The following is a 13,481-nucleotide window of genomic DNA, read 5'->3' on the forward strand; positions in this document are numbered from 1 at the left end:
GATTCGCAGTGTCTCCATTTTATTACTTTATTCCGTAATGAGCTCTTGGCTTGATCTGCCACCCTCGCTCTAAATATGGCATCTGAATCCCTCAACCAGTTTACCACTTATAATTTTCAGTGGGAAATTACCATTCCCTTCACAAACATGCTATCTGAATGAGTTGATCAGATTACAGCCTGACAATTCACTAAAAGGAATGGTCATTCTATCTAATATGAGTGGACTAGATTATAACTTGCTAATTCACTAAGATATGGGACATGGGAGTGGAAGGCTGGGGGGTGATCCAATTGTGTGGAGTTGGAAACAGACTTGTTTGAAGGGCTTGGGAGAAAGTACTCGCTTCTGTGAGAGAATTGAATGATGCAGCAAACAAGATCATTCAACCTATTGTGTTTGTGTTGGTTTTTTGAGAGTTACCCAATTTGTCCCACTTGCCTCCTGTTTGCTCATTTTCTTGCAAACTTTCAAGTAATTATCCATTTCAATTTTGAAAGCTATTATTGAAACTGCTTCCACCAACCTTTCAGAATGTGAGCAAACTTCACAGTGTAATCATGGAAAGTAACAGCAAATGCGGTCAAGCAGTGGAGTGATTGTGACTTTTAGTAAACAAAATTATGCATTTTAAATATCTGAAAACATATAAATCTGATGTTCATGTACATAAATGCATTAAGGATGTGAGGGAGGTCTATATATAACTACAGCAAATCTCAAACTAGACCTATCTGGCTTTCCCCATCTCTTCTATCCTGTCGATCCAGCACCGCCATAAATCTACATTGAGCCCCTGGCAACTTGGCTCAGAGCTCTGGTTCAGAGGTTAGTGAGCTCTTGTCCCATATCAGGCCTGGAGCTTAAGATCTATGATAATTTAACACCTACTGAGGAAGTGCTGTACTATCAGAGATGCTTTCCTTTTCATGAGATTTTAAAGCTGGCGAGGGATCTGTCCGAAGTTAGGGAAGCAATGGTTGAGCTGATAGCTCTTTGGATGCCCTGTTCAACAATCTTCCTTTTTAACCAACATCACCACAAAAAAGAAACAAAGGCTATTTCTGTAGAAAGTGTTGGAAACACACAGCAGGTTTGGCAGCATCTGTGAAGTTCATGTTTTGAATCCAATATGACTCTTTAGACGCTTCTTCCCAAATAATTTTGGGGTGTTATACTTTTATGTTTGCGGTTATTTTTGGAGTTTGACTTGACTGAAACAGAACAGCTGCTGTATATGCTTACGTAACAAGCCACTGCAATAGTAACTCATGCAAAGCATTCTCTACATACTTCCAGTTACGTGATAAGATGATGCAGAAATCTTATTGAAGGCCTGACGTAAGTCTCCAGTGATGTTGTTCCAGTATCTTGTACTGTTCCAGTATCTTGTACTGTTCCAGTATCTTGTACTTTTGGGCTCAGTAATTTTACAGCCAACACACTGGCTTAGTAACTATTTTAAGAGAAAATTCAACCCAAAATGAATTCTTTAGATATAGATTAGAGGGGGAAGAAATCACTGTCATTCTATTTTTAACGAGTGCTAACTGTGATAGTCAATTAGTCTTTTTAAAAAATGAAACAAATGAAAGTTCATCAGGGGATCTTCTTGGCTATGCCACTGTATGAGCAGCAAGGCTGAGCTTGGAGAGTAAAATAACACCAGTGATCAGTACAAGTTATCTTGACTGCCTCATGAATATGGCTTACAAATTGCTAATTTGACTATTAAACAGGCTTCATCACCCAACAATTTCAGGTGGTGCTGATATTGCAACAAATGACCAACCAGGACACCACTATGCAGTGGTTGGGGGAATAATTATACTTGCGCAGCTTTCTAGCCTCTAACATCACTATCCAGATATAGTTCCAGACTACAACATGCAGGTAAAAGTACACATTGCAACAGCAACTCAGACTCTGAGTGGTATGTAACACACCATCCCCATTATTTGGAAATTAACCATTCAGTATATAAACTCTTAAAATTGAATTTCCTGTCATGTTGTTGGTTAATCCCAGCTGTCGTGTTGTTGTACTACAATATCTCAAGAGAGAATTCAACTCAAATCCTTACTTCTATTCACAATCCGGTAACTCACACCAACTTATGCAAAATGCCATTTTTCTCTCACTGGTGGCAGAACCATTCTCAAAAATACCGCTATTGATACATGCAGTATTTCCCATAGACAGGAAGATGACTGAAGGGCATTTACCAGGCACTTACATTTTGCACCACAGTAACCAGGTGATGATGGCAGTTCGAGGAGGTTTGCATAAGGTCCATACAGACAGGGTAATGAGTAGAAAAACATAGGGAAAGGGTACATTGACCTCAAGAGATTATCACCTCAGACCCCACAATACCACTCTCTTTTTCAAAAATGAAAAAAGAAAGGCAGAGGCAAGAATTGCAGAGGCTGCACCATTAATTGCAGACATTGCTTAAAAGGAAAGCATTCAAAATAAAAATGCCAGAGCAACCCAGGAGACTTAATTGGAGAAAACTGTTGAGCTGAACTATGAGGAATAGTGAGAATAACAAACATGAACTGATTTCCTAACAGTGAGGCTCAAATTCTTAATAACTAATTTTGCTACATGGCAAATATGAACTTTCCGGTGGCTAGTGGGACATGCGAAGATTTCAGTAGCAAAGCAGTAGTAATGTTCACCCTTACTTGCCTAATGTATTCCAAAGCTTACTGCTTAAATCTGCTTCAGAAGATCCTTTGCTAAAAGTATACTTCACAGGGTGTGAGGCTGGTGACACATTCAACCAGACGCAGAACATATGCATCAGGTGGTTGGGCACAGGCATCTTACACCAATCTGCTAGCTTGTGCAGATTTCGAATGAACTGCAAGTTAAGTTTGTTTGAGCCTCTCACTCTTCTGGTGGTGAGCTCATAGGGGCAGTTACAGCTGTTCCAAGATCATCCAACCTGTAATATGGAGTTGAATTATACGAGGTGCCATAATTCCCCCCACTTCCAGCTAAAAACATTGAGGGACAGCAGTCTGAAGGGAACACTGGCTGCCCGCTGCCATTTAATGGTCAATTGGCTGTTAACAGACTTGAGGAACCAGCCCTTCTGATCAGGAAGCCCTGCCTCAGAGAGCTACCAGTCAATCACAAGGCCAGCAGCTGTCCAGGATTTTGGGCTTTGGCTCTGCATGTGGGTATGTCATTGGCATGGGTCTCTCCCTCCACAGGTTAAATCCCAATGGCAGCAGGATGAGGCCTTTTTAAGAGCATTAATTGTACAGAATGGACTCAACTGGCTCATGGGTTGGGCTGGCCATCCTCGCTGTTTGCCACTCCTCCAAATTTATCAGTTATTCTGTATTTTAATATCCAAGTCATTTACATACATGAAAAATAGCAGCAGTCCGGTCACTGCCTCTCGGAAACACTGTCCATCATTCTTTCATTATAAAAGCAACCATTTACCACAGCTCACTGTTTCCTTTCCTTGAGCCAATTTTTTTATCCAAGCCGACACTGACCCCTCCTATTCCACAAGCCACAATTGTTTTCACTAGCCTTTCATGGTACGGTTAAATACTTTCTTAAAATTCACATGGACAACATCCAATGCACTGCACTCCATCAATCTTACATCATCAAAAAATTCAGTTGGTTGAACATGATCTGCCTTTCACAAATCAGTGTTGGCGCTTCTTAACAAACTCAGTTTCTGTCATCTTTATAGAATCCATAGAATCCCTACAGTACAGAAGGAGGCCATTCGGCCCATCGAGCCTGCACCGACAACAATCCCATCCAGACCCTATCTCCATAACCCCACGTATTTACCCTGATAATCCCCCTTGAGACTAAAGGGCAATTTATCAAGGTCAATCAACGTAACCTGCACATCTTTGGATCATGGGAGGAAATCGGAGCACCTACAGGAAACTCACGTAGACATGGGAAGAACGTGCAAACTCCACTCAGTTACTCGAGGGTGGAATCAAACCCGGATCCCTAACACCGTGAAGCAGCAGCACTAACCACTGTGCCACCATGCCATTTCTACTGATATTTTGTAGCTTAGTTCATTCATTAGTGTCACAAGTAGGCTTACATTAACACTGCAATGAAGTTGCTGTGAAAATCCTCCCTTCCTTAGGGGAATCCTCTTCCTTAGTAAACACCGATACAAAGTCTCATGAAATTAACAGACCAATGGGCGGAGATTAGAAATAGGAGAGGAGAGGTCACCCTGTTGGGAGTCTTTTATAGACCTCCTAAAAGTTCTAGAGAGGTTGAGGAAAGGATTGCGGAGTCAATCCTGCTTAGGAGTGAAAGTAATAGGGCAATTGTTATGGGGGATTTTAACTTGACTAATATTGACTGGAATTGTTATAGCTCTAGCTCGTTAGAGGGGTCAGTTTTTGTTCAAAGCGTGCAGGAAGGTTTTTTGACTCAGTATGTAGACAGGCCAACTAGAGGTGAGGCTATATTGGATCTGGTGCTGGGAAATGAGCCAGACCAGGTGCTAGACTTGGAAGTTGGTGTGCATTTTGGTGATAGTGACCACAATTCGGTTACGTTCACCTTAGTGATGGAAAGGGATAGGCATGAACCTCGGGCCAATGGTTTTAGCTGGGGGAAGGGTAATTATGAGGCTATTAGGAGAGAATTAGGAAACATAGGTTGGACTAGGAGATTACAGGGACTGGGAACGTCCGACATGTGGAGTTTTTTCAAGGAGCAGCTACTGCGAGTCTGTGATAGGTATGTCCCTGTCAGGCAAGGAGGAATTGGTAGGGCTAGGGAACCGTGGTGCACCAAAAAAGTTTCTTTGTTGGTTAAAAAGAAAAAGGAGGCTTATGTTCGGATGAGACGTGAGCACTCGGGTAGTGCACTAGAAAGCTTTAGATTGGCTAAGAGGGAGTTGAAGAGCGAGCTTAGAAGGGCTAAAAGGGGACATGAGAAGACTTTGGCGGATAGGGTTAAAGAGAATCCTAAGGCGTTCTATAGGTATGTCAAGAACAGAAGGTTGGTTAGGGCAAGTTTAGGGCCAGTTATAGATGGCAGAGGGAAGTTATGTGTGGAACCGGAGGAGATTGGTGAAGCATTGAACCAATATTTCTCTTCGGTGTTCACGCAAGGGGACATGAATATAGCTGAGGAGGACACTGGGTTGCAAGGGAGTAGAATAGACAGTATTACAGTTGATAAGGAGGATGTGCAGGATATTCTGGAGGGTCTGAAAATAGATAAATCCCCTGGTCCGGATGGGATTTATCCAAGGATTCTCTGGGAGGCAAGAGAAGTGATTGCAGAGCCTCTGGCTCTGATCTTCAGGTCGTCGTTGGCCTCTGGTATAGTACCAGAAGATTGGAGGTTAGCGAATGTTGTCCCATTGTTTAAGAAGGGGAACAGAGACTTCCCCGGGAATTATAGACCGGTGAGTCTCACTTCTGTTGTCGGCAAGATGTTGGAAAAAATTATAAGGGATAGGATTTATAGTTATTTGGAGAGTAATGAATTGATAGGTGATAGTCAGCATGGTTTTGTGGCAGGTAGGTCGTGCCTTACTAACCTTATTGAGTTTTTTGAGAAAGTGACCAAGGAGGTGGATGGGGGCAAGGCAGTGGACGTGGTATATATGGATTTTAGTAAGGCGTTTGATAAGGTTCACCATGGTAGGCTTCTGCAGAAAATGCAGATGTATGGGATTGGGGGTGATCTAGGAAATTGGATCAGGAATTGGCTAGCGGATAGGAAACAGAGGGTGGTGGTTGATAGTAAATATTCATCATGGAGTGCGGTTACAAGTGGTGTACCTCAGGGATCTGTTTTGGGGCCACTGCTGTTTGTAATATTCATTAATGATCTGGATGAGGGTATAGTTGGGTGGATTAGCAAATTTGCTGATGACACCAAAGTCGGTGGTGTGGTAGACAGTGAGGAAGGGTGTCGTAGTTTGCAGGGAGACTTAGACAGGTTGCAAAGTTGGGCCGAGAGGTGGCGGATGGAGTTTAATGCGGAGAAGTGTGAGGTAATTCACTTTGGTAGGAATAACAGATGTGTTGAGTATAGGGCTAACGGGAGGACTTTGAATAGTGTGGAGGAGCAGAGGGATCTAGGTGTATGTGTGCATAGATCCCTGAAAGTTGGGAATCAAGTAGATAAGGTTGTTAAGAAGGCATATGGTGTCTTGGCGTTTATTGGTAGGGGGATTGAATTTAGGAGTCGTAGCGTTATGTTGCAACTGTACACAACTCTGGTGCGGCCGCACTTGGAGTACTGTGTGCAGTTCTGGTCCCCACATTACAGGAAGGATGTGGAGGCTTTGGAGAGGGTGCAGAGGAGGTTTACCAGGATGTTGCCTGGTATGGAGGGGAGATCCTATGAGGAGAGGCTGAGGGATTTGGGATTGTTTTCGCTGGAAAGGCGGCGGCTAAGAGGGGATCTTATTGAAACATATAAGATGATTAGAGGTTTAGATAGGGTGGATAGTGATAAGCCTTTTTCCTCTGATGGAGAAATCCAGCACGAGGGGGCATGGCTTTAAATTGAGGGGGGGTAGTTATAGAACCGATGTCAGGGGTAGGTTCTTTACCCAGAGGGTGGTGAGGGATTGGAATGCCCTGCCAGCATCAGTAGTAAATGCGCCTAGTTTGGGGGCGTTTAAGAGATCCGTAGATAGGTTCATGGACGAAAAGAAATTGGTTTAGGTTGGAGGGTCACAGTTTTTTTTTTTAACTGGTCGGTGCAACATCGTGGGCCGAAGGGCCTGTTCTGCGCTGTAATGTTCTATGTTCTATGTTCTATGTTCTAACAGGCTAAGGCAGATTTATACCAGATGTAAAGCATCCGGTATCATGACCTGCCTACAATGGGCCAGTCCAGGTAGATTCCTAGAGCAGTTAAAGTCATGGTCCCAAACATATTTAATTGAAGCAGTAGAGGATGAACTGCTAGTCACTGACCTCATGAAGCAGCCAGCAATAATGAAATAGAACATGGCAAGTCAACAGCAGAAAATACTTTCAACTTTTAAATTATCAGAGGAAATTTTGATGTACAAATCCCTGAAAGGCTTTAGGGGCAAACAATTCCTCCAGTATTTTCCTTTGCTTTAAAATAAAATCACAGGCTTGGAACATGGAAAGGCCGTGCTATCCAACTGACTGTGCACAATTTCTATTATCACAGACTCTTCCCCCAATTCATTTAACTTTGAGGCAAACCACAGGTTTGCTTGCAGCTCTTCAATCTCCCTCAGGAGACTGAACAAGCAAAGAGATGGAGGATATAACACACAAACCCATGAGAAATGATTTAATCTCTTGAGTGAGCTGAGCTGATAATTCATGAGTAGCAAAGTTGGATGCAAACCATGTTCCACAAGTCTGCACAACATACCATATGTTAAATTAAGTGGGTGAAGAACTAAATGTAACGTTAATTAGTTAATGAGGGAAAAGAAAAGAGATGAATTTAATAGTGCATAGTATTCCTCAGTGAGTCTAGTTCAGCTCAAGGCAACTCAAGTTCTAATGATTCATATGCGATATGGGTTCAGATTGATGCTTGTTCAGGGGCAGAATCCTAATCCAAGTCTTGCTCAAGGGGCTGTTCTCAGTGATGCTGCAATAAACTTATCACAGATGGGTGAATGGCCATGATTCTTCCCAAATTTCAAACATGTCACTGTTGGGGCAGTGAAGAGGAAAGGAAAAAAGCAACCACAGGGACAATAACTTTATTTTTATAAAGGGTGTTTTCACTTGCTTTGTGGAAGCTTTGATAATCAACCACACATGAACAGCATTGCCTCACCATTTTCCGCTGAGGGAAGGGGAATTGAATAGTTTGATCAATATCCAGGAATCAGGCAGGTTGCAAGTGTTGTTGTACAAAGGAAATAAAAATGTTTGAGGAGAGCAACAGACGAAGCTGGAGTTGCAAATCGCCTGTTCCATATTTGTGATTTCATAATGAAAAGGTAGGGAGGACTACCTAAGAATCACATGAATTAGATTGATTTTCAAATAAAACTAGCTCTTGTAATTACAACATAATACAAGGTTACCCGTTTCATGTAGTTCTAATTTAATATTTAACATGCTAAAAGTCTGCACAAATCATGTTAAACGTAAGGCTCTCAGTTAGCTTTCCTATATTTAAGTGACATCAGTGAGCAGCAGGTGAATCTCCTCTTTTTTAAAGTAGTAAAGTTTATTAGAATTAGTAAGGTTTATTAGGTAATAAACCTCGAGTACTAATTGATAGGGGAATGGCAGGACTGCTCCGGCCTCTGGAGCGCACATTCCATTCTATGTCGGAATCCCAGGACACTTCCCATGACCTGGATAACCATATGTGCAAAAAGTGTCATCGATTGTAGCAGCTCATGCTTTGGTTTTCGGAACTTGAGCGTCAGGTGGCATGGTGTCCCTGTGGTGCGTCTGTGAGGTTGAGGGGTCCGTGGATAGCACGATTAAGGTCACTCCGCAGCAATAGAGTATGCAGAGAAAGAGTGAATGGGTGACCAGACAGTCATGAAGAAACAGGCAAATAGATGCATTTGAGTGCATCTCTCTCTCCAACCAGTATTAAATTAGAAGTACTGATGAAAATGTTGGTTCATCTGGGGAATGCAGCTAAAACAAAGTCCACGAGACCGAGGTTGGCTCAACTGTACAGGATGGTGGTGGGGATTGGTCGGGGAGAACAGAGGGCACAAAAAGATCTGGAAGAACAATAGTGATAGAAACTCAATAGCTGGAGGCTCAGACAGACGTTTCCACAGCCACAGACATGAATCCAAGATGATTTTTGCCTTCATGGTGTCATGGAAGTCACTGAATGATTGCAGAGCAATTGGAGGGAGAAGAGTGAAACGCCAGTAGTCATGGTCCACATTGGTATAAATAACACAGACAAAAAGAGGGATTTGGTCTGAAGTCAGAGTTTAGGGAGCTAGGGTGGAAATTAGCAAGCAGGGCCTCAAAAGTGGTAATCTCTGGATTACTCCTAATACATGATGTGGAGATGCCGGCGTTGGACTGGGGTAAGCACAGTAAGAAGTCTCACAACACCAGGTTAAAGTCCAACAGAGCAGAACCTGATAGCCAAGTTCCGCACACACGAGGACGTCCTCAACCGGGATCTTCGGTTCATGTCACACTATATGTAACCCCCACGACTTGCCTGGGCTTGCAAAATCTCACTAACTGTCCTGGCTGGAGACAATACACATCTCTTTAACCTGTGCTTAACGCTCTCTCCACTCACATTGTCTGTACCTTTAAGACTTGATTACCTGTAAAGACTCGCATTCCAACCATTATCTTGTAAATTGAGTTTGTGTCTGTATATGCCCTGTTTGTGAACATAAGTCCTCACTCACCTGATGAAGGAGCGAGACTCCAAAAGCTTGTGCTGCCAAATAAACCTGTTGGACTTTAACCTGGTGTTGTGAGACTTCTTACTGTGCTTACTCCTAATACCACATGCAAGTGAGTGTCAGAGGATAAAGCAGATGAATGCATGGCTGGAAGGTTTGCGCAGGAGGGAGGGCTTTAGATTATTGTGGAATTGAGACCAACTCTGAGCGAGATGAGACCTGTAAAGACAGGATAGGCTGCATCTAAAAAGAGCAGGGTCAAATTCCTCGATTTTTTGGTGCTGTTGGGAAGCTAACTTGGTAGAGGTATGGGAACCAGTAAGTAATATCAGAGCGGAATACTGAGGTGCTCAGAATCGTGGGAGTGACAGGTAATAACTTAATTCATCCTACAGTATTAACTGAGTGAGTTCAGAGTGAGGAGGAAAGTAATAAAGTCTAACTTAGGGTTACTGTGCGTATACGAGAATGCACAAAGTGTGATAAGTGAGACTTGGTGAGTTATAGGCACAAATTGCCTATGGAAATATGATATTAGGGGGGGGGGGGGGGGTGGTGGTGGTGGTGGTGGAGGAGTGGATCTATTGATGATGGAAAACACCACAGTGCAGGAGAGAGAGGGTATTCCAGAGGAGTCGAACAGAATCTATTTGCCTTCAGCCAAGGAACAAAAAAAATGCAATTATATTGCTTAGTGCAGACTATGGGCCACCAACCAGTAAGGCAGATGTAGTGGAACAAATCAGCAAGGACATTACAGAATGGTGCAAGAATTATAGAGTAGTTATAATGGGGGACTTTACACTATTACTTTCCCAGTCTATATTTGGATGATTAAAGGGGCAAAAAGGGAGAAGAGTTCCTGGAGTTTGTTTAGGTAAATTTTCTAGATCAGTATGTTTCCAGTCTAAAGATAAAGGAGGTGCTGCTAGACCTGGTTTTTGGGAATGAGATGGGACAAGTGGATTAAGTTTCAGTAAAGGAACATTTAGGGAACAGTGATCATTGTCATATGATTTTGTTTGGCTATGGAAAAGAACAAGAAACTATCCGGGGTAAGAATAATTAAGAAAGGGAAAGTCAACTTTAAGAAGAAAGAATTGACTTGATTCAGATAAATTGGAATCAAAGGTTGGCATGCAAAATCATAACTGAACAATGGCTGCTTTGAAAGATGTGGAGATGGCGGCGTTGGACTGGGGTAAACACAGTAAGAAGTCTCACAACACACCAGGTTAAAGTCCAACAGGTTTATTTGATAGCAAAAGCCACTAGTTTTCGGAGCGCTGCTCCTTCGTCAGGTAAGTGGGAGTTCTGTTCACAAACAGGGCATATAAAGACACAAACTCAGTTTACAAAATAATGGTTGGAATGCGAGTCTTTACAGGTAATCAAGTCTTAAAGGTACAGACAATGTGAGTAGAGAGAGGGTTAAACACAGGTTAAAGAGATGTGTATTGTCTCCAGCCAGGACAGTTAGTGAGATTTTTCAAGTCCAGGCAAGTCGTGGGGGTTACAGATAGTGTGACATGAACCCAAGATCCCGGTTGAGGCTGTCCTCATCTGTGCGGAACTTGGCACAATAAACAACAGATGACCTAGACCATGACGTATGGCACAATTTCAAACTTTGTAAATGATACGAAACTTGAAAGGATCATAAGCTGTGAGGAATAGAATGCAGAACTTCAAACTTTTGGGATTAGCAGGTTGTCGTACGAGGAAAGGTTGGGCCTTTATTCGTTGGAGCGTAGAAGAATGAGAGGTGATCTTATTGAAAACTACAAGATTCTGATGGCCTTGACTGGATGGATACTGAGAGGATGCTTTGGCTCAAGGGGGAATCTAGAACTAGGGACACAGTTTAAAAATATGGGGCTCCCATTTCAGACTGAGATAAGTCAGAATTTCTTCATTTCTAGGGTCATTAGTCTTGGGAATTCGCCTCTACAGAGAAAAATGCAGCCTGATTCATTGACTGAGTTTGTGGCTGAGTTAAACAAATTTTTAATTGACAAGGGGGTCCAGGACTATGGGGTAAAAGCAGGATCATTGGTGGGGGGAGGGGAGGCAGGAAAATAGATTTAAGACCACAATCTAGTCGGTCATGATCTTACTGAATGGCAGAACAGGCATACACCTGCTCCTATTTCTTATGACCTTATAAAAAGGATATAGACAGGTTGATGGAATGGGGAACAAATGGCACATGAAATTTAATGTAGAGCAATATGAAGTGATTCACATTGGAAGAAAGAATGCAGAGAGACAATATAAAATCAAGGGTCTAATTCTAAAGACCATGCAAGACAGATTGAAACCAATCAATAAAATATACAACATCCTAGGTTTTATTAATAGGGGTATAGAGCACAAAAGCAAGGACATTATGTTCGAACTTGTATAGAACACCAGTTCAGCCTCACCTGGAGTATTGTATCCAGTTCTGGACACCACACTTTACGAAAGATGTGAGGGCATTACAAAGGGTGCAGAAAACGGAAACTAGAAGCAGGGGTAGGTCATTTGGCTCTTTGAGCCTGCTCCGCCATTCATTATGATCAATTCAATATCCTGACCACCCTTCCTCCCATATCCCTTGATCCCTTTAGATTCACAAGAGCGATACCATTGATGGGGAATTTCAATTATGTAGGTGGATTAGTGAAGTTCCTTGGAGAGAAGATTCAGGAAATTTAATAGAAGCATTCAAAATCTTGAGGAGTAGAGACAGAGTAGATTGGGAAAAACTGTTATCATTGGTCGAAAGATCAAGAACCAGAGGATATTGAATTAAGGTAATTAGCAAAAGAAGTAATGGTGACATGAGGAAAAAACCTTTTCCTCATTGTGAGTACTTAGGACCTGGAATGCACTGTCCGAGTGTGGTGGAGGCAGATTCAATCCAGGAATCCATGAAAGAATTGGATACATATCTGAAAAGGAAGAATGTGCAATGCTGCAGGGAAAAGGCAAGGGAATGGCACTAGTTGAATTGCTCCTTCAAAGAGCCAGCACAGACACAATGGGCTGAATGGCTTCCTTGTCGGCTGTAACAATTCAATGATTCTGTGTTGAATTGATATCCCCACTTTAAATAAATCTGGCCAAAACACAAAAATATTCATCAATGCTTTTTCGGGTGCCTATAACTTCTCAGCAAATAGTTTAAAAAGCAAACTATTGCAAATTGTTGCATTTGTGTCACAAGGATACAGCACAGGGTGATGGACATTCAAATCATTAAGAATCTGGAGATAAACTCAGTATTGGGCATTTAAAATTATTTTCAATTCTATCAGGTTTGGATGGCAGTTGAAGTGTCCTCGTTTAGTGATCATTTCAGGACAGTTAGTCGCTTTACCTGATTTCACAGTGTTCCTTGCACTTGTGACTCCACTTTTGATGGGATTGGCACAGCTTTTAGAAAGCTTGTTGGCTGAAACACGGTATAGCACTCCCTCGATGCAGCGCATGCCTTTCATCTTCCATCTCTGCTGAAGGAATCTATAATTGCTGCTCAGTCTCGCTCGGTTCAGGAGTGGTGACCTGCGAGGAAAGAAAAGAGAAAGCCTCAACAAAACAAGAATGGGATGCGATCCTGATGAAAAACCAGTTCCAGCTCAAATTACCTCCATCAGTCTCCACTGATCTGTGTCTATAGCACAGCTTCTTTTTTCTTTTCATCCAAAAACTCAGATTTTGCTGCTATTGCAGGACATGGAAAATTAAATGACAGCATATAGTAAGAAGCTAATTACTACCTGCTTTCATACAGCTACAAAATATATTTCAGAAAAATGTACAGTAAGTGCAGGATGAAACAGAGAACACTTGATTCACATTACAGACCCATCTCAGTCACCAGAACTGTGGTATGTCAATGCCATTTATAAAAAAAATAAGAAATAGGAACAGATGTGGGGTATTTGGTCCTAGGAGCCTGCTTAGCCATTCAACGAAACCATGACTGATCTTCTATCTCCCCCTACAATCCCCATATCCTTCAATTACCTTAGTACAGTACTCAGAAATTTATCTTGAATATACTCAATGTGGGCATCTTACCAAAAAAATTTGAAGTGCTGAATGAATGTGAAAA

At 42.1% G+C, this 13,481-nt stretch overlaps 1 protein-coding gene across 1 annotated transcript in view; it reads right to left on the reverse strand.

Moving 5' to 3' along the window:
• Window positions 1-13,481, reverse strand: part of zc3h3 (zinc finger CCCH-type containing 3) — a 248,604-nt gene that overhangs the window by 119,738 nt on the left and 115,385 nt on the right. The window contains exon 5 of the mRNA XM_078215840.1: window positions 12,744-12,928. Coding sequence (XP_078071966.1) covers window positions 12,744-12,928 — 185 coding nt within the window. The remainder of the gene's footprint in view (window positions 1-12,743; window positions 12,929-13,481) is intronic.

Source organism: Mustelus asterias, chromosome 7 (assembly GCF_964213995.1).
Source record: "Mustelus asterias chromosome 7, sMusAst1.hap1.1, whole genome shotgun sequence".
Classification (NCBI taxonomy): Eukaryota; Metazoa; Chordata; class Chondrichthyes; order Carcharhiniformes; family Triakidae; genus Mustelus; species Mustelus asterias.